The sequence below is a fragment of the Hippocampus guttulatus genome, chromosome 15 (genome assembly GCF_054856545.1).
Source record: "Hippocampus guttulatus isolate MCC_2025c chromosome 15, RoL_Hgut_1.0, whole genome shotgun sequence".
Classification (NCBI taxonomy): Eukaryota; Metazoa; Chordata; class Actinopteri; order Syngnathiformes; family Syngnathidae; genus Hippocampus; species Hippocampus guttulatus.
Genome location: NC_141275.1, coordinates 15,361,308 through 15,378,780, shown reverse-complemented (window position 1 = coordinate 15,378,780; position 17,473 = coordinate 15,361,308). Strand labels below are relative to the sequence as shown.

Here is a 17,473-nt window from a genome sequence, read left to right as displayed (position 1 = left end):
TATTGGGGTATGCTTGCGAGGAGGTTGGAGTTGGGGGCTGGGGAAGTCGGACGTGGTTGCAATAGCCTTCCGTTCCTTTTCCAGTGCTTGAATCTCCTGGTGTCCTTTCTCAGCCACACCCTTGATTTTGTTTCAGATGCCGCGTGAACGTCCAGATGCTGCCTTGCATTCTTGGAGACCTTGGACCAAGTTTGGATTGGTTGCACTGAGTCCGCCGGACGTCTCACGTGGAGGTGGTCAGCCATGCAACTGTTTTTTCTGGAAAACGATGATTCTAAAGTGAGGGCCAAGGGTTCCATGTTGATGATGATGATGACCTTTGTCGTTGAGCCTACCTGCGCTGACGGCCGGCGTCATTCTTTCGCTTTTTGGGATGGGTAATTCCTTGTCCCGCCTCACCACCATCCTTGGTTTTCTTCTTCTGCCCCGACTGCTTCTTGTTGCAGACACAGCTGCCCAGATTCTGCGGAAACACTTCCTTCTTTTTACCATGAGGTTCCTTACAGTCGCAGGCAGCCATTATTCCACAGCAAAACCGAACACTGTGCGACAAAGAAACCTGCAATTAGCCAGGAATCCAATAAGGTGACTTTTTTTTTTTCCGGGGAGGGGCTGGGGGGACTTACTGGGGGCTGATGGCAAAGTGAGGCCACAGGTGGCTCATGCTGATGAACTGATGCTCCAACACCTGGCGGGGCGTCATCCGAAGAGACGCGTCCAGACGGAACATCCCCTTCAACATGTCCACAAACATCAGCTTATCGGCCGAGTACACAACCTGGTCCGAGGGGTGTCTGGTGTAACACCACTGGAACTGCTGGAGCTGGAGAACAGAACTCATGAGAACCTGGTGAAGATTCTCCCGAGACATTTTTCGACCCTACTTGGAGGAGGTGGTCAAGAGAGCTCAACTGGAACCTCTCGGCCATCCTGACTGCTATTCCGGTCTCTTGCTGGTACGTTTCCGACGTCTGACGAGAAGCGACATCGAGGTTAGACCTTTGAGGTTAGACCTGACTTTGACTTGGTATTCATGAGACTGGGATGGTCTTAGACCTGAAATACATGATTTCACGGTTTACATTTGTTTACATTGGAAAATCTGCACGTTGGCAACGCAAACAGGAGAGATACTCGACTTGACCGCACTCCCGACTTTGGGGAGAACGAGAGGGATAAGGATGGGAATGGTGATCGCTCAGGAGTCGAAAGAAAGCAGCACCCCTGAACTAAACTCAAGGTCAATTTCGCCCCACCCACCATTATTAGCACATGGGAGGGAGTGTACCTTCAGGCTCCACAGACTGGTTTCACTTTCCTGGTGGAAAAAGTGTTCAGTCTTTTTTCCAGAGACCAGAAGGCTGTCTGGAAAGGCTCCTTGAGTCCCTGTGATGTACGTTATCTGAGCATACAACACATCACAGTCGCCATAGAAACCTCTGACCTTAAAGGCAAACATGGTATTACTTGATAACGACAACGAATCCAGTGCATAGTTGCCCTCAGAATGGAACTATACCATAACCCTGACAATTTACTCTCCCCCATCCAAAGCACTTCAAACTTTGTTTGAAGCAGACAGCAGTGATCAACATTTGAGCCCAGATCAATAATTACCATTTCGTAGTCATTCTTGCCCGGGAAAATCAGTGTACCCGTGTACAAAAAAGCAGTCACGCAGCCCATGGACCAAATGTCGATTGCCTCGTCGTACGGCGCCCCAACCAAGACCTCCGGAGACCTGAGCAGAGGATCAACAAGGTCAAGTTGGCTCCCGTGGAAACCTCCGAGAAAAATCTCGGAAACGATCAGTCAAACACCGGTAAGGGCGGCTTTGAATGTACGAGCCCGGTCTGGCGTCTGCGATGTCATGCGTCAGGCCGAAGTCGATGACTTTCACGCGGTAGGGCTGCTGCTGATGGTTGATGAACATGATGTTCTCCAACTTGAGGTCGGCATGAATCATCCGTGCGCCCTTTAGGTGATCCAGAGCCTTCGCAAGCTGACAGAAAGTGTCCGTTAATGGGACATACTGTAGAAAATTGCCTTTGGCTTTTTCTTTTGATCGTCTTTTTTTTTTTTTTTTGCTGTTGGTACACAAACAGCCACATGCACAGAGGTGAATGTCGTAGTTTGCAGAGTTTTCCCATCACTCACTTGCATTAGACAGGGCCACACCCGGAAAACAAGATATTTCAGAAATACAAGAAAGAGTCGGCTCTGCTTCCAGGAAGAAAGCCGCTCGCCTAGTCGAGTCGCCCTAGCTCCACCCCAAGTCGGTAACAGGGTAGAGGCGCTCGCTTGCCTGAGACAGGGCCTCTGCCTCATAACGAGCTAGTTTCAGCAAGAAAAAAAGTAGTGCGCTTTATTTGATTCTTGGGTTACTTTGACCAGAACTTGTCAGAGATATGCTAGTAAGACACCTGGGAACGGTTTTGAATTGTGGACAACAGATAAATAAAAATGCATACTCTACAAATAGTTGGAACAAAAATAACCCGATTGTGGTTCAAAAGGGGACCGACCAATACTTGGGTCAGGTTAAGCCCCCCAAGTAATGATTCGGTCCCTTTTTCGCCCAAATTGTTTCAAAATATATTTTTTTAACCCAACCATATTTGGAGTATATATGACGTGTTTAAATCCATGGGATTAGAACATCACGGACAGGACTCGAAATACCTGGTGGACGATGGGTCGGATTTCCTTGACTTGGAGAGGCTTGAAATGTCGCTCCTTCATGAAATCGAAAAGACTCTTGTCCAGGTATTCAAATTCCAGGCAAATGTAGCCCATGTAGCTGAAAGTGCTCATCCACTGGACCAGGTGACTCGTGTAGTTTTCCAGCATTTGGATTTTCTGTAATGCCTCAATCTGCAGATATTCAAGTCATGGTTCCCAAAGTTCAATCATCACTGACGTACAGTATTTTCAGGATGGTGTTTTTGTTGTTTTTATTTTGGAATGTGTTGTTCCAACCTCAAACCTGGCCTGCAGAGCAAAGTTTCCCTGGTCCCTGATCATCTTCACCGCCACTGTCTTGTTCGTATCCGCTTTGCGACATTTGGCCACTTTGCCAAAGGTACCCTCGCCCTTAACGGAGAGCACCTTGTAGCCGGCGAATGGCGAATGAAGCCTGGCCCCCGGGCACAGGCAGTACGCGGCTTCACTGGGGGAGATGTCCATCTTTGTCCATACCACTTTCCCTCTTCATCTGGAAAGCATTTTGGTGTGATCGAGTGTACAAACATCCCAAGAAACAAAAGATGATTGTGGTTGTGCAAATACAAATGATCAAAGGTAAATACACAACCACAGTCATTTTGTATTAAAGTGTGACATCACTGATGTCCGCGGTATGCCTTTTGACATCGCAGTGCCATGCCTTTATTGACTCTGAATGCACCTAAATCATGGCATCACTTTGAGGGATTCTAATGAATCAAATCAAGTTGGGCATCAGACATTGAAAAAAAAATTACACAATTGAATGTTAAATAACACCAGGTTAAATTAACACAACCCCAAAATAATAATAGTTTTGAAGTGCAGTGAACAACTGGCCCGTGAAAATACGGTTTTACTCCATCATGAAGTGTAATACGTGTGATGTGAAATGTTGAAACAACGTAATGACAAACACGTTCTTGATACACAATGTGTACATCTGGTTTTATTATGAAGGGACACAGTCAAAAGCGGAAGTGTCGCTGTTGAGCACACCTGCGAGGCACGTGTGATTATGACTTCGGCGAAGGCAAGGTAAATGAATTGATCGACTTTATTCGTGTTTTAATGTTTCATGGTATGTAGCTTGAATCACCCCTTTTTTAAATACACGTTTACATACTTATCGATCCATTTGCTATCATCCCACACTGTTGAATCATTCATGTGTGGAATTTGAAGTTTAATCTCAAGCCTTTGAGGCGAATTAAGGAGGTCTTTTCAAAATAGAGAATGGCGGCATCAACATTAGCTTCGCTAAAGATGTCTAAATCATATTTTCTCGACCTGGTGATGTAACTTACAATACAACAGGGAGCTCCAGTTGGCTGCAGAGCCCCCTGGGCATGCGGGGCACGGTTTCTGCTGTAAAAGGGGGTCGATGGGCCTGGCAGGCTTTGGATGGGGAAGGGAGGGTCAAAATGGTGGCAAAACACAAACACAGTGGCCTTATAAGCATGGATGTATCCGACAGGCACAGAAGAAATTGCATGTGGCCGAGATGAGGAGTAAAGAGTTTGAATGTCATGGGAGTTCATTTAAGGCCTATAAAGTCTTTAAGAGAGAGAGAGGATTTACAGTAGGATAAATCAGAAAGTCAATATTAGATTTGTTTATATCAATGCCATAATGATAAGGGTGCCCAATTGTTATCAAACACTTTTTGGGTGTAAAATTATTTGCATTTGTGTATTGGAAATGAAGTGGAGTTACCAGACTACTGCCCGATTTCTGCAGGATAACGAAGAAAACGTGCGTCGTACACGTATGACGCTTTTCCACTACGCTGACTGAGGGGAAAAATGACGCGGCATTGAGCACTCCAGTCGGAACGAGATGCGCCAACAAATGAAAAAAACGGTAAGAGAACAAAGGTTTCCTCTATTGATTCTTTTCGGAACAAAGACAAATGTTAGTCTTTAGGGCAAAGTGGAGACTGGGGGACATCAACATGGTAAGATAATGTTTGCATTGTGCATTTATTTGGGGCATTTTGCTCAAATTTTACGTAACTGAATCAACGCGTTGATATTTGAGTACGTTTGAGTCCTTAGTGCAGGGGTGTCCAAAGCCGGTCCTCAAGGGCCGCTGTCCTGCCTGTTTTCCAGCTCTCCAAGGAGCAACACAAAAGGTCAAATCATCAGGATCGTTCTAATGCTGTTCAGAGCTGGCTGGGGAGCCGCTCATCTGAATCAGGTGTGTTGCAGCCGGCAGAGATGGAAAACAGGCAGGACAGTGGCCCTCCAGGCCCGGAGCTGGACATGCCTGCCTTAGTGGGATAAAATTCACATTGCAATTTGACCTTTTTTCGGCCATCTCACAGCTGAAATTTGTAAGCATTTTCATTCTTTCTTTTTTTTTTTAACGCCCTCTTCCTGTCACGCCTCATAATTAATTCACGAGGCCTACATTCCGTCGGTACGGCCTGCATAATCGATTGAGTCTCGTAACGTGTGAGGCGAGGGTGAGGAAGGATTACAATGAAGCTCGATGCTTGAGCTTCACTTTTCGTGCCAGTTTCGCACATGTCACTTTATACTGTGCACAGTAGAATTCACTCGGGACGGGTTTCATTTGTAGGAGAACTTTGAGTGTAGTGACAAGCAGTCGATAGGGCATCCAACAAGCCCCGCAGAGCTGCCATGACCTCATTCCACGCTCCGCCGCCTGACCTGAAGAGAGAATGGCGCCATCTGCTGTCCAAACCACAACAGTGCAACGCTGTATTTGTGATAACAAACCAAACCGTCGGTGGCAAACATCAGACACACTGGGAATGAGTAGTCAAGTTCAGGTCTTTTGTAAAGCAGTTTTATTGCTAAAGAGTTAGTATCCCATACTAACCAGGCTGTTGCACAGCTTCCAGTGGACAAAAAAACAAAAAAATAACACGTTCACTACACTGCAAACACACAAGAAAATAACAGTTAACATCATGTTGTGCTTTAAGATCCATCCAACAACTATAAGCGCCCACATCCATGCACATCCTCCCTTCATGCTACCCTCCAATAAACATTACACGCGAGCGTCTGACAGCAAAGCAAAGCTCCCCATTTCTCTAAACCGTCTCAGAAATATATATATTTAAATATGTACAGCGACAAATTCACCTTGCTTTATGGGGAAACATTAATAAACTACTGCAAAAGCTAGTCAGTGTTTGCCCAAAATTGGCCAATGCAAAAAAAATAGGGGGGGGGGGGCATAGAATTGTTGTATTAGTATCAAAATAAAAGAGCGGGTGCATTCCCACGTTCGAGCCATCCTACGGAATCAATGGAGTGGACAGGACGGGTGATTTCCACGTTGTTGTTTCCTCATTCCTGTTGGGACAGAAGCCGCGTATGGGTCAAATTGCCTGCTGTAGCACTTTTTGGCCACCAAGTGGCGCCATTTCACTTGCTATCTCGCTGGTTCACGTTTGGCAGGTTGATCTGGAAAGTATACCCAGGAGAGATGCATTCCAGACCCACGCGTGAAAAGTGAAAAATGGCACCATCGAGAGACCATAAATCAAATTTTTAGACATTTTAAACATATTTAAACAAATAACTGGAATATGATGAGGTCTCACAACGCAGACAAGTAGTGTGTTGCAAATGCTTCAGTAGCTCCCTCGCCGCATTCTGTTACATACCTGTTGAAAAACCTCTCCGGTTCGTTCAATGACGACGGTCTTGTCTTCGCCGATGGGCGAGCTCGTGGTCCCCTGGTAGTCGTCACCCAGCAGGCCGAGGATCGGGTACTGGGTCCTGTATCTGCAGTGACATAAAAGGAATCACGAGGTCGGATTTTTGGGACGGATGAACAATCGAGTGGTTGTTTTTTTTTCTTTCCCAAATATCGTGGAGCGTACCTTTTGGTGATGATAGTCTTAGTTGTCCTGGAGTTGTCGTTTTTGGTTCTGTCCATCATCAGCTTCCGGATCTCCTGCGGGCAATTCAAAAAGCCGGCGTTTGGGAGCCAGTATACTGACAACTTGGCATCTCGAATCAGGATTTTTTTTTTTCCTCTGCAATTCTCAGCAAGTGTGTTTGGTGCAGCCAAATCACGTATTCACGACTGATTTGCCAAAATTCGGATCAAGATAGTAACTAACATTTTTTTCTGGTGAAAAAAAAAGAGTACTCTTTCTTTCGGTTGCTTTTGTTGAAGGAGGTGCATTATTGCCTCAAAAGTTGGTTAGGGATGTTCAACGCCACTTTTTTTCAGACCGATACCACTACGGTTATTCACTCTTTGAGTACTTACCGAAGACCGCATTCACTTTTCATGTATAAAATTTCATTGAACACGATGACGAATAATTGTGAACAAAGACTTTTCTTGCTGATGGAGAGGATAGTGTCCAATGTGTCAAACTGCCGCAGTATAGAGCCAGTTACTGCCAACGAACACTTACTTGATTTTCAACAGCCTCCTCGAATAACATTCTACCTTCAAATATGTCCAGTATCGGGCCGATACGATACCTAATCTTAGATCCCTTAATGCCACATGAGCGCGTGTGTTGTCACAGACCTCCTCCTGTCTGGTGATGGTGGTCTGCCGCTGCTCCAGCATGGCGAGGAGCTCCGAGATCTTCAGCTGGAGGGTCTTCTCCGATGCGGACGACGTCCTCTCGGTGGTGATCTCCGTCTGGAGCCTCGTAATCTGAGTCTGGAACGTGGGAGAAGCACAAAAACGGGTGAGCTTTCCCTCTACCGGTATCGCAAAACCGGTATCGATCCTGTGGCGGGTGAACCGTTCAGGCACTTGGAATAGCCTGCCTATGGCATTTTGGTGAGTGAGTTCGCATTAGTCGGATTCAATGCTGTGGTTCTGTTGAATATTTTGGTTCTGAAATATACAACATATTCACCCGCAGCCGCTGGATCTCCTGCTCCTTCTCCTGTTTCATGATGCTGAGCTGCTCGTTGAATTGCCGCGACAGCTCCTCGGTCTTGATGTGCAGCGTGCTGCTGTTAGATTGGCCTAATTGCTGCGAGGTGGAGATGGAAAGATGGAACAACTTCAGAGACTTTCAGGCTCAAGTGAGAAGGCCTGACCGAAGGCCGGAGCGAGGGTGGCCGGCTACCTTCTGTCGGAGAATCTCGTTCTCCTTCTCCAGAGCCCTGATGCGTCCTTCCAACTCCCGCATCCGGAAGTCGCGGCTCGAGTCGACGTTGCGGGCGCTCATCAGCTGGCTCTCCAAGGCACGTTGGGAGGAGGTGGTCTCCTTCAGAGACACCTGGGCGCACAAGATGGGGAGTCGGCCGATGAGACCTTTGCATAACGGCTTGTTAAAGTTCATACGGTGGGGCCTCGCGCCGTTTGAGCCGTCAGAACAGAGAGAATAGATGCCTGTTGAGAGTCAAGTCGCCAAGTCTTTGTATGTGTTGCTCTTCCACGTGTTTAAGTAGCAGATGTTTTAAGGTTTACGTACTCTTCAATTTCACATCCTTTCATCAAGTAATCGATACTTTAAAAAAAATGCCCGAGCGTAAATGCGCCTTTCGGCTTTCGGGGCTTGTTCTTACCTGAAGCTGTCTGTTGTTTTCGCGAACCTCTTCCAAAAGGCTGTCGTACTGGCGAGCCTGATCCACTTTGAAAGCCAGATCTCGTTCCAGCGCCTCCTTCTCGCTCTCCAGACGCTGGAAAAGGCGCACATTCCGGGGCAATTTGCCGGCGGTGTGCCTAATGGAAAAACGAGCGAGGACTGAAGTGTTGCCGGTCTTACCCGCAGGTCCTCGGACATGTGGAGGAGTTCCTCTCTCAGGCTGCTGAAGGTGGACAGCAGCAGACGCATGCTCTTATCCGCAGTCAGGCGAGTCTACACACGCGCACATATACAAAGTTGTTGAGAACTTGCTCGGCGCTGAATCTCGGCACGTGATTCTTGCTAGCCCACCTGCAACAGGTAACGAATTTGCTGTTTGGTCAGTTCGGTGGCTCCTTTAGGGAGCAACGCCTCAACATCTTGCACCTAAGCACACACATTATTATTGATACCATGAATGTGTTCAATCTAGGGAGAGAAAAAATGTTATACATGAACTGTGAATGGGGCGAACGCACCTGGTCAACACCGAGATCCACTGTCCTGTCACACAAAATGGAGCGAGCAAACAAAAAGTACTTGTGTTATAATTATTGTGATGTCCAGTAGGATGACCATTTCAGCACGTTTCAGTTTGCTGGCTAGTTTCCATTCGTTTCACTTCATGTCGTTGCGAAGTGCACACCACTTACTGTCCTCGAATCTTGGACACGTGCTCGGAGATGCAGGAGTGGATGTCGCAGTTCTTCCTGTAGACGTCGGCCAGCAAGGCGGCGAAGTAGCGCGTGTCCATCTTGGTGGCTTCGCTCAGGTCGGTCTTCACCTCTGTCCGGGAGATCTTCTCGATGGCCGGCGGCGGCGGCTTTTGCTGTATTACGTTGACAATCTCCACCTCCTCCACTTCCACCGCCTCCTCATCCTCCTCCTGGAAGCAGCACAGCGCTGATGTCTTAGATGTCGCACTTGCGTTTAGCGTCACAATGGAGTCACTTGCTAGGAGGCAGCTCGAGATCACGGTTCAGCATATGTGACCCTGCATATATCAGGTTTCCTTTATCCCCCCTTTTTTTTAAGCATAGCTTTCTACATCTCATCATTTGGAAAGCGTCTGGTAGGGAGGAAGAGCCCAGGTTCATTTCCAGTCACGTTCAGCATAACAATCAGCGATGGAACTCCATAATAGGGCCCAACCGATTAATCAGCAGGCAGATTTAATCAGTCAATTATTTGCTCTTTTATAATCTGCAAAAATCAATTTTTATACACCTTAACACAATGCAAGCCAAGACAAAATTTTAATTCAAGCACCCTCAATAATGTAGTCGCAACAAATTCATTTTCTACACATTTCATGCTTGTTTATGTACAGTGTGGTTAGCGTGTTTATATGTATTGAAAGTGTGTAGGAAGGCGTAATTTATTTCTTTTATTTTTTTAACAGTTTTACGGTCTCGACGACACAAGCCCAAACACACCCCCCACCGCGTTTTTCTTATCTGTAGCCGCTTGCTCCTATTCAATGTTGCAAAACCTGTTATCCGCAGTCATGCCATGCAACCTAACTCTCTGTCAACATCCCACCTGTCACTCTCTCTTTTGTGAGCTGATGCCTGACGTCATTTGCTTGGCACACTCAAACGTGATTGATATGGGAAGAAGTCGCAAGTTTTGCATTTCTCTGGTGTCGTCCAAAGTGAAAGACCAGTTTGTCAGATTCACTCCATCTATAATATCCCAAATCGGTATGTCTTTTATTTAGCAAACAAAAACAAAGTGTTATTTCCTTATCTGTTTTTAAATCAAACACAAACAAAAACAAAAACCGAGGGGACAGAAGAAACTGGCAACGTAGTGACCCAAAAAGAAAAACCCCTTCAGTGTTTACAGTTGGCTCAACAAAATCATAAATTTGTGTCTGGTGCAATTTTTCAGGCCACCTCTAGAAACAATTGAGTTAAAGAAACACCTTTTTAGCAATCAAATGTGACTACTAGTACTTTTCACGCTTTGATGAAAGCCTTCTGAGATAAGGACAATAGCAAAGCCTTAACTCTTCGATTAATTAAAGTGAAAACCTGTGTGAGGGATCACATGGGTGTGTCACATTACAGTCATTCCTTCGCAGAAAGTGAGCAAAGGCGGCCCAAAAACTGGTCGGGAACTGTCGGCTGAAGCTGACGCGTCATTACCCCCCCGAAAAAAAGCAAAACAAAACAAGTTTGATTAAAGCAAAGTAGCACAGTATAAAAACACAAGAGAACGTAAAGAAATAAATTAGGTGAGGTACTACTATAGCTGGATTTAAACCGCAACAAAACACCTTTCAGGGCAACTCCAAATTTGTGATACGGAAAACACTCCACATTGTTTTGATAAGTGTCATTGTTGTACATTTCAGGCCCCATTAGGTCACACCGGTACTGAGTTGACAGTGTTGATTGTCACAGAATGCAAGAAAGTGCTTTGCTGGCTTGTCAATATGCAGATAACCAGCAGACGCCAAATTCCAAAGACGCGGCTGAGCTCATGCTTGTCACTTAGACGAGAAAAACTCGCAAGTGCATTTCTGCAAATAGCTGCCAAGGCTGTTTATTAACCCGACTGCACATGGGAGGAATGTCCTGAATTGTACAAACATTATAACAAGTTATGCTAAGATAGCTAGAGTTTAAAATGACTATCAAGGAGGAATGTAAACAAACTACTCATTTATTTATTACAACAGAAGTGGTCACCATTTTTTTTTCACGGGCAAAAATGTTTTAAGTTGAAAGCACACTCTTGTTGTTGTTTTTTAATGGTTGCAAGAATAGTCAAAAATAATAATAGAAAAACAGTCATACACTTCTGAGAAATGTAAAAACTAAATATTTTAGTAAATAGTCATTGATAGAAAAGGGAGAAAAAAAAGTCTGAACTTGAAGTGAATAGTCGCATTTAGCTGTCTTTGGACACCATTTGAGGAAGCTCTTTCTATTGCGTCCAAAAGAAATCTTGATTTCATCCGAACACACGCAGGCTCACAAAAAGAGGCGGTGTGGTAAACCGACCCTTTGTCAGTCACAGCCTCTTGGGTTACCCGTTTGAGAGCCCACCGTGTCGCGCACTGACCTACATCGCCATTGATGCATGCGCACACTTGATACGCAGTCATTTAGTGTGCTGCTCTCTAATGATTCCCAGAGGGCGGGGTTTCATCATTCATATCAATATTCACAGCCACATCAGTCATCAAAATGGAAAAAAAAATGCATCCAAGATGTTGTACTCAAACTTCTTTCTGTACAGTACAAAAGGGACGAACTCGGTGAAAAGCGATGACGACTTGCATATGGATCAACATGAGGCTGACAGTTCACTCGCATGAGACAGCAGCACGCCTACGATATCGATCTTGGGATGGTTTTGTCATTTTCACGGAAAACTGCTCCCTAAGCCGGTAAGCAAGCGCCGACACATTAAATCACTCGAGTTGTGGCCACGCCCGTCTTATACGTGACACTGCAGGTTGACATTCCACGGAATGTACCCACCCACAGCAAAAACGTGTGGGAAGTGGCCCCGGACACGCCTTTGTAGCCACACACACTCACACACACACACACACCCTTGCTTTGTCCGACACACACTTCGAGCGACTCACCCCTGCTCACGTGCTTTTTGAGCTGCATGTGTCTGCGCGCACACACAAACAGACTCGCGCCCCCGCCCTCCCACCCTGAGCTCCCGGCACCTTTTTTTTTCCTGTCAGTGCCAAACCTAAGACAGTTTCCATCAAATGGAACATCACTCCTTCATTCCATGTGACCATTAAGTTCAGAGAGCAAAATATTTTTGAGGCGCTCCACACAAAACCTTTTTTTTTTTTTTTTTTTTTGGGGGGGGTCCCGATTTTAGACCAAAAATAACCACTTGCATCTTATTTAAATATCAGGCAAGAAGCTATTCGCATTTTTTCAAACAAGCATCCTCATCTAAATCAGTACACTTTAGTGTAAAGTCTGACCTAATGATTTTTGGCACCAAGTAATAAAACTCTTCAGTTTTGCAGAAGTAATTCCCCTTGAAAATCAACTCCTACTGCAACCTGTCGTGACAGGTTTAAGCTCCTATGCTGATGGAGAAAGTCATGTTACCTTCAAACAAATGTTTGAATTTAATGCTCAAGCTACTCGATGCAAAGTCAAGCAGACAAAGGCCAAAACCTTTCATCGGCAAAGGACACATAGTTGTGCGCTTGCCAGATGGACGGCTGCTTCCCGGAGATTTTCCACAGTTACGAGCGTGTGGGGAAGCTACCACTGGTGTACTTGTGTGTGCCTTGCCTCCTCCTCCTCTTCCTCCTCCAAACTGGGCTCGGGGGTCTTGGGGGGACTGGAAAACAGGCTGAGCCCTGAGGACGAGTTCCTGCTCAGGCTCTGAGACAAGAGGAAGAAAGAGCCGTGTTCTTAGAAAGCCGTGGCGGGCGGAGTCCTTTAACTCGCCCCGCCACCCACCCGGATAATGCCTCTTTGTACTCCTGTTTGAGGAACGTGCCAAATGTCGGTCTGGTCTATTGGGCTGGATCGGCCTCCCTACTAAAAGCTGTAAATGTTGACACTTTTGTTCAATTCAACAACCATGTTCAGTGGTGGACCATCGGGTACATAATAAACTCGCTAATATAACGTATCTAATATATTAATTACATTTAGGATTGAATGAAATCATTCATCAAATTGAAGACGGTATCTGTCCAAACGCTTTGAAAATATTGTAATATGTTCTTTGGGTGGCTCTCTTTAAACACGAGTGCTTGAGGCAAACAGCTCAAAGCAAACTGCCGTGCTTGCTGTCGCGATCCACACCGTGTTGCATAACGCGTCGTTGAGCACTGAGTGGCAGCGCAACAAAAACCTGAAGAATGTTACTGGCCTCAAACGCCGTTTTGTTGTTGTTCAATTTGACTCTGCTCCAAGCACAGTGGCGTTGCAACCTCACCTGGCTGGTTGGAGTCAATAATGCCACACAGTATCTGCACTATGCTACATTCGTGTTATTGGAGCAGTGACATCGCATTTTGTTTGTGAAGTCCAACGCCTTAATTTAAAAAAAAAAAAAAAACAACAATAGAAACTTGTCTTTCCGGAAAATTATTGTAACGACATTGCTAACAGACGTTTTGCACAAAAACGTCTCATCGTCCGTATACTTGGAGTCACTAACGTGAGCATATCTCAAATGTAATGCTAATTCAAGTGAATGTCTAAATTTGTCCTTTTAATTTTTGGAGGGGGGGATGGTGGTACATTTTTGTCCCCGAAATTTTGCTTTAAAATCCCGTCAAGTTAATTAGTCCAAGGTCCACTTTGCAACATTTATTGCCTTTTCCTTGGCCACACGCTATTTAGGTTCACATTTATCAGCTGCACAGGTGATGCTCTGGTTACATTTTAACATTCCAAACAGCGTCACGAGAATGTAAAGTGGCAAGTCAAATGACACTAAAAATGTATGAATTAAAAAACACTCTTTGCATGTTTTAATGTAAATTGGTTTCAGGGTCAAAGTATTGCCATCATAAAAAGCTTGAACTTGACAGTTGGTGGTGTTTTAAGTAACACTTTAACATACAACGCAAAGACAAACGCCTCACGCTAAGAAGGGTCATTTTCATGCTAGCTTTTAGCTACATGCTAATCAGCTTAGCGACCCCTTCCTGTCCAAATATTTTTGGTTTTACAACATCTGTATATTCAAATCAAATCTGCCTGAAATGACCTATACAGTCAGAGCACTACTCTATTTTACGTAGGCTGAGCGCACCACCTCACATGACCTATGACCACGATAATCAAACCTCGGGGGTTGGGAGAATGACTTTTTATCTTCTTGGTCTTCAGGGTGTGCCACCTTGGCACCTGAGTGGGCGGGGTGTGGCGCTTGCTTGCTTTCTGACATTCCCGACTGCAGTTACTCAAACAGGAGAACAAATGAGTGGGATTGAAAATGAATGAGGAGCCTTGTGGGTGGTTATATTAAAAAAAAATAGTAAAGAATGGTAGAGTCCAAATGAAAACCAAAGCACAGGAAGTGGATGTATTATTTTTGAAAGAGGTTAGTGAAGTCACTCTGGTAGTATTTGCAGAACCTTCAATGTATCCTGAGAGGACTGTTGAAGATGTATCCCCAAAACTCACCAAGTAGCACCCCTGAAAAGTTAGCCCCAACACCATTTTCACTAATTAACACAAAATCAGGACAACATGTAGCTGGATAGATGGAAAACTCTCAGGGATGCATGCAGGAAACTGAACAGGAAGATGGCCATTTTGTTGTAGCAGCCATTTTGGGATGAGTTCCAGTGCTTAAAAGTTGGGGGGGGGGGGGGAATAAAAGTAAAAATCAATCCCCAATGACAGTTTCACTGATCGTTGTGAAACGGGGTGGACACCTATCACAACAGGACACACAAAAAAAGTCTCAAGCACCCAAACTTAACAGGAAGTCGGCCATTTTGGTTTGCCCAAATGAGCCCCAATCGGAAGCAGGTATCCAACAAAGAACTTTTTTTTTTCTTTCATTCCCATTCCATTCACGGGATGGGGTGGAAAAGACACCGGTGCGAGTGACAAGCACTCATCCAACATGATGACAAACGGGTCAGCGTGTTAAGATGCGGTCAGATGACGCCACATGCACATGCGTACGCTGATGCATCATGCATCCCGCCCACAAACAGACGCAGACGACGGCTCCACGAGCTGTCGTTTTTTTCGAAGCATGCAAAGAAGGAGCCGGAATATGATGATGCGGCCAAATACCTCAATGCAAAATGACACAGTGCATCCTGACAATTATGAAACGCGCTGCTCACAATGCACACACCCACACTCACATCATTGCTAAGTTAAGACGCATCATCGCTTGCGGTTGATTTATGCAACAGTGCAACCTCCAAAGTTGGAATTTCAAAAGCCAGTATTACGCCGTCTGCAAATAAGGCGGTGAGAATTCATCTGCTCCATCCATCTGCCAAAAAACGTTTTAACACGTCAACATTCCGAACTCATACAGGCGACACGAGCAATTCACTGCTCCGAGCGTCATTCGTCCTTTTAGATTCTCAAGAGATTTCCCGCGTGGTTGCCGTTTTAAGTTCTGATTAACTTTGGAGGTTTCATTGTCTTTTCAACATGCATACGCGTGCATACGAAGGAGAGTCATTATTGTGGAAAACGACAATGATAAACATTTAAATCTGAGAATGTTGCTCGATGGATTGTACAGGTCTTGTGCGTCATGTACTTCAAGAATAATGTCGTTTCAGCATTTTTGCCACATCCTTGATATCCAACTTCAGGTCCATGTACGAGTACGTTCTTTGTTCGAGCTAGTAAGACAAGGGCGCACCACTAGAACAACTGTTTATCACTGTTTCCCCCCCCCCCCCCCCTCCATTGTGCTATGACGTTTCTGCACCCTAGCTGGACAATTTTGGCATTCTCGCATCGTAACAACACGTTACTAGTGAGGCGAAAACATGCACTCGTTGACAACTGTGTGCCTCTCAAACCACGCGTGACTACATTCTCCCAGGTAATATCTCAAGCTTTACTCCTCGTATTAGTAACATACAGATGTCAACTTGCCTCACTCGTAACTTGAAGTTGCCCAACTTGTATGCCAAAGTTGGTCTAACTAGTGTGCAGAGCTGCCATTGAATAGTGCAAGGTAGGAGTGCCCCTTGAAATCTACGAGTAATTGATGCCCTCACTAAAAAAAAAAGTTGCCAATCGATGTGACAAGATGCAGGCAAAGCACGACTTTTCAACTTACTTCAACATAGTTCCTTGGCAGCTACTCACAATGTATGTACAACAACGAAGAGGTAAGTTTATCAGCAAAAAAACAGACTGAGCCACAACGGCGCAGTAGTTGGCAGCTGGGCGTTACGGGTCGTACTAGTTAAGTGCTAGCTATGGATTAGTAGGATTTTGTCACTAGTTACTAGTAGCACGCAGGTGTCAACCAGCGCACAGTTTAGCTTCACAATTAGTAACATTTAGTCCGACCATTACGCCAAAATTGTTCTTCTGGTATGGACAAAGAGTGTACTAGTACTTTGTACGTGGACATTAAGCTGGCTATCAAAGACTCGAAACGCTTTACTTGTTAAGAGTTCAACATTTGTTTTCCTTTGAAGTTGCAATAGTGACGTAGTTGCGCTTTGTGTTTGCGGACCCGGCGAGAGTCAAGCGGTGACCTCACCGTATTCTGTTGGAACAGGAGCTCTGAATCCAAGCTGCTGACGCTCACGCGGGGGACGCCCTGCAGGTAGACGGGCGACATCATCTGCTGCATGACCGCCGGCTGCTGCACAAGCACGTAGGACTGCTGCTGCACGGTCGGCTGCACCGGCACCAGGTAACGCAGCGTGCTGTAGTTGCCGCCGTTGACGGCGTACTGGAGCGGAGAGGCCGGGCGGACTGTCCCGGTCGTGGCCAGCACTGTGTTGCCGGTCACCGGCTCGGGGGAGACCGCGTTCATCGTCCGATAGGTGGAGGTGGTCGTGCTGGTCTTCTGGCTCTGGACGGACATTGTTGTGGAGATACGGGCAAGAAAAAGGTTGTTGGGAAAAAGAAGTTGTGAACGCGTTTAAAACGAGCTAGTTCCTGGGGTGGTTTTTTTCCCTCCCCGGAGAGAAGTGAGTCGTTCGATGTTACTTCCTCCTCTGCGGGCAGCACTCAGGAGGAAAGTCCGGTTAGTGGAGTCACTCCCGGGGGTGGGGTGGAGAAGCCAGCTCCACTGGGGGGGGGGGGGGGGGGGGGGGGTCCTCTTGCTCGGCATGTAAATACACTAGTTAGGTACTCTGCCTCTGGAGGTGGGCGGAACCGAGAAAAAGTTCAAACAAATCGACATGGCAAGCCCTTCGAGCATTTATTCGATATCTGCGTGTTCAGCTACTTTGCTATATTTAATATGCTTCACTTTACTAATAACGTAATACAATCTTAACTACTACTAATAATGCGCAGATGTCAACTCGTGTCCAGTTTTGCCTCACCAGTAGCATGTTTTCCAACGAATATGCCAAACTTGCCTCACTAGTTTGGAAAAATGTACACTATTGTAAAAACATAGTTACAGTAGTAAGACAGTCGTTCTACTATTGCACTGAGCTCTCTTACTAAGTGAGGATTAAGAGTGCAGTAGTGCATGGAG

The 17,473-nt window shown here is 45.7% G+C and overlaps 2 protein-coding genes across 2 annotated transcripts; both read right to left on the bottom strand.

Annotated features, from left to right (window-relative positions):
* Positions 1-331: 331 nt before the first annotated feature.
* Positions 332-3,186, bottom strand: LOC147194165 (homeodomain-interacting protein kinase 2-like). The gene is made up of 8 exons (XM_086131652.1): positions 2,980-3,186; positions 2,683-2,874; positions 1,821-2,002; positions 1,618-1,741; positions 1,289-1,402; positions 885-971; positions 627-823; positions 332-542 (listed from the first exon to the last, which is right to left on the bottom strand). Exons 1-8 carry the CDS (start codon positions 3,184-3,186, stop codon positions 332-334), a joined length of 1,314 nt encoding a protein of 437 aa, XP_085987778.1.
* A 2,336-nt stretch (positions 3,187-5,522) lies between these two features.
* pof1b (POF1B actin binding protein) lies at positions 5,523-17,023 on the bottom strand. Its single transcript, XM_086130271.1, has 12 exons — positions 16,520-17,023; positions 8,962-9,194; positions 8,788-8,812; positions 8,621-8,695; positions 8,450-8,542; positions 8,250-8,363; positions 7,808-7,960; positions 7,592-7,711; positions 7,252-7,389; positions 6,587-6,660; positions 6,368-6,488; positions 5,523-6,053 (listed from the first exon to the last, which is right to left on the bottom strand). Exons 1-12 carry the CDS (start codon positions 16,847-16,849, stop codon positions 6,048-6,050), a joined length of 1,482 nt encoding a protein of 493 aa, XP_085986397.1. The 5' UTR covers positions 16,850-17,023; the 3' UTR covers positions 5,523-6,047.
* Positions 17,024-17,473: the final 450 nt, after the last annotated feature.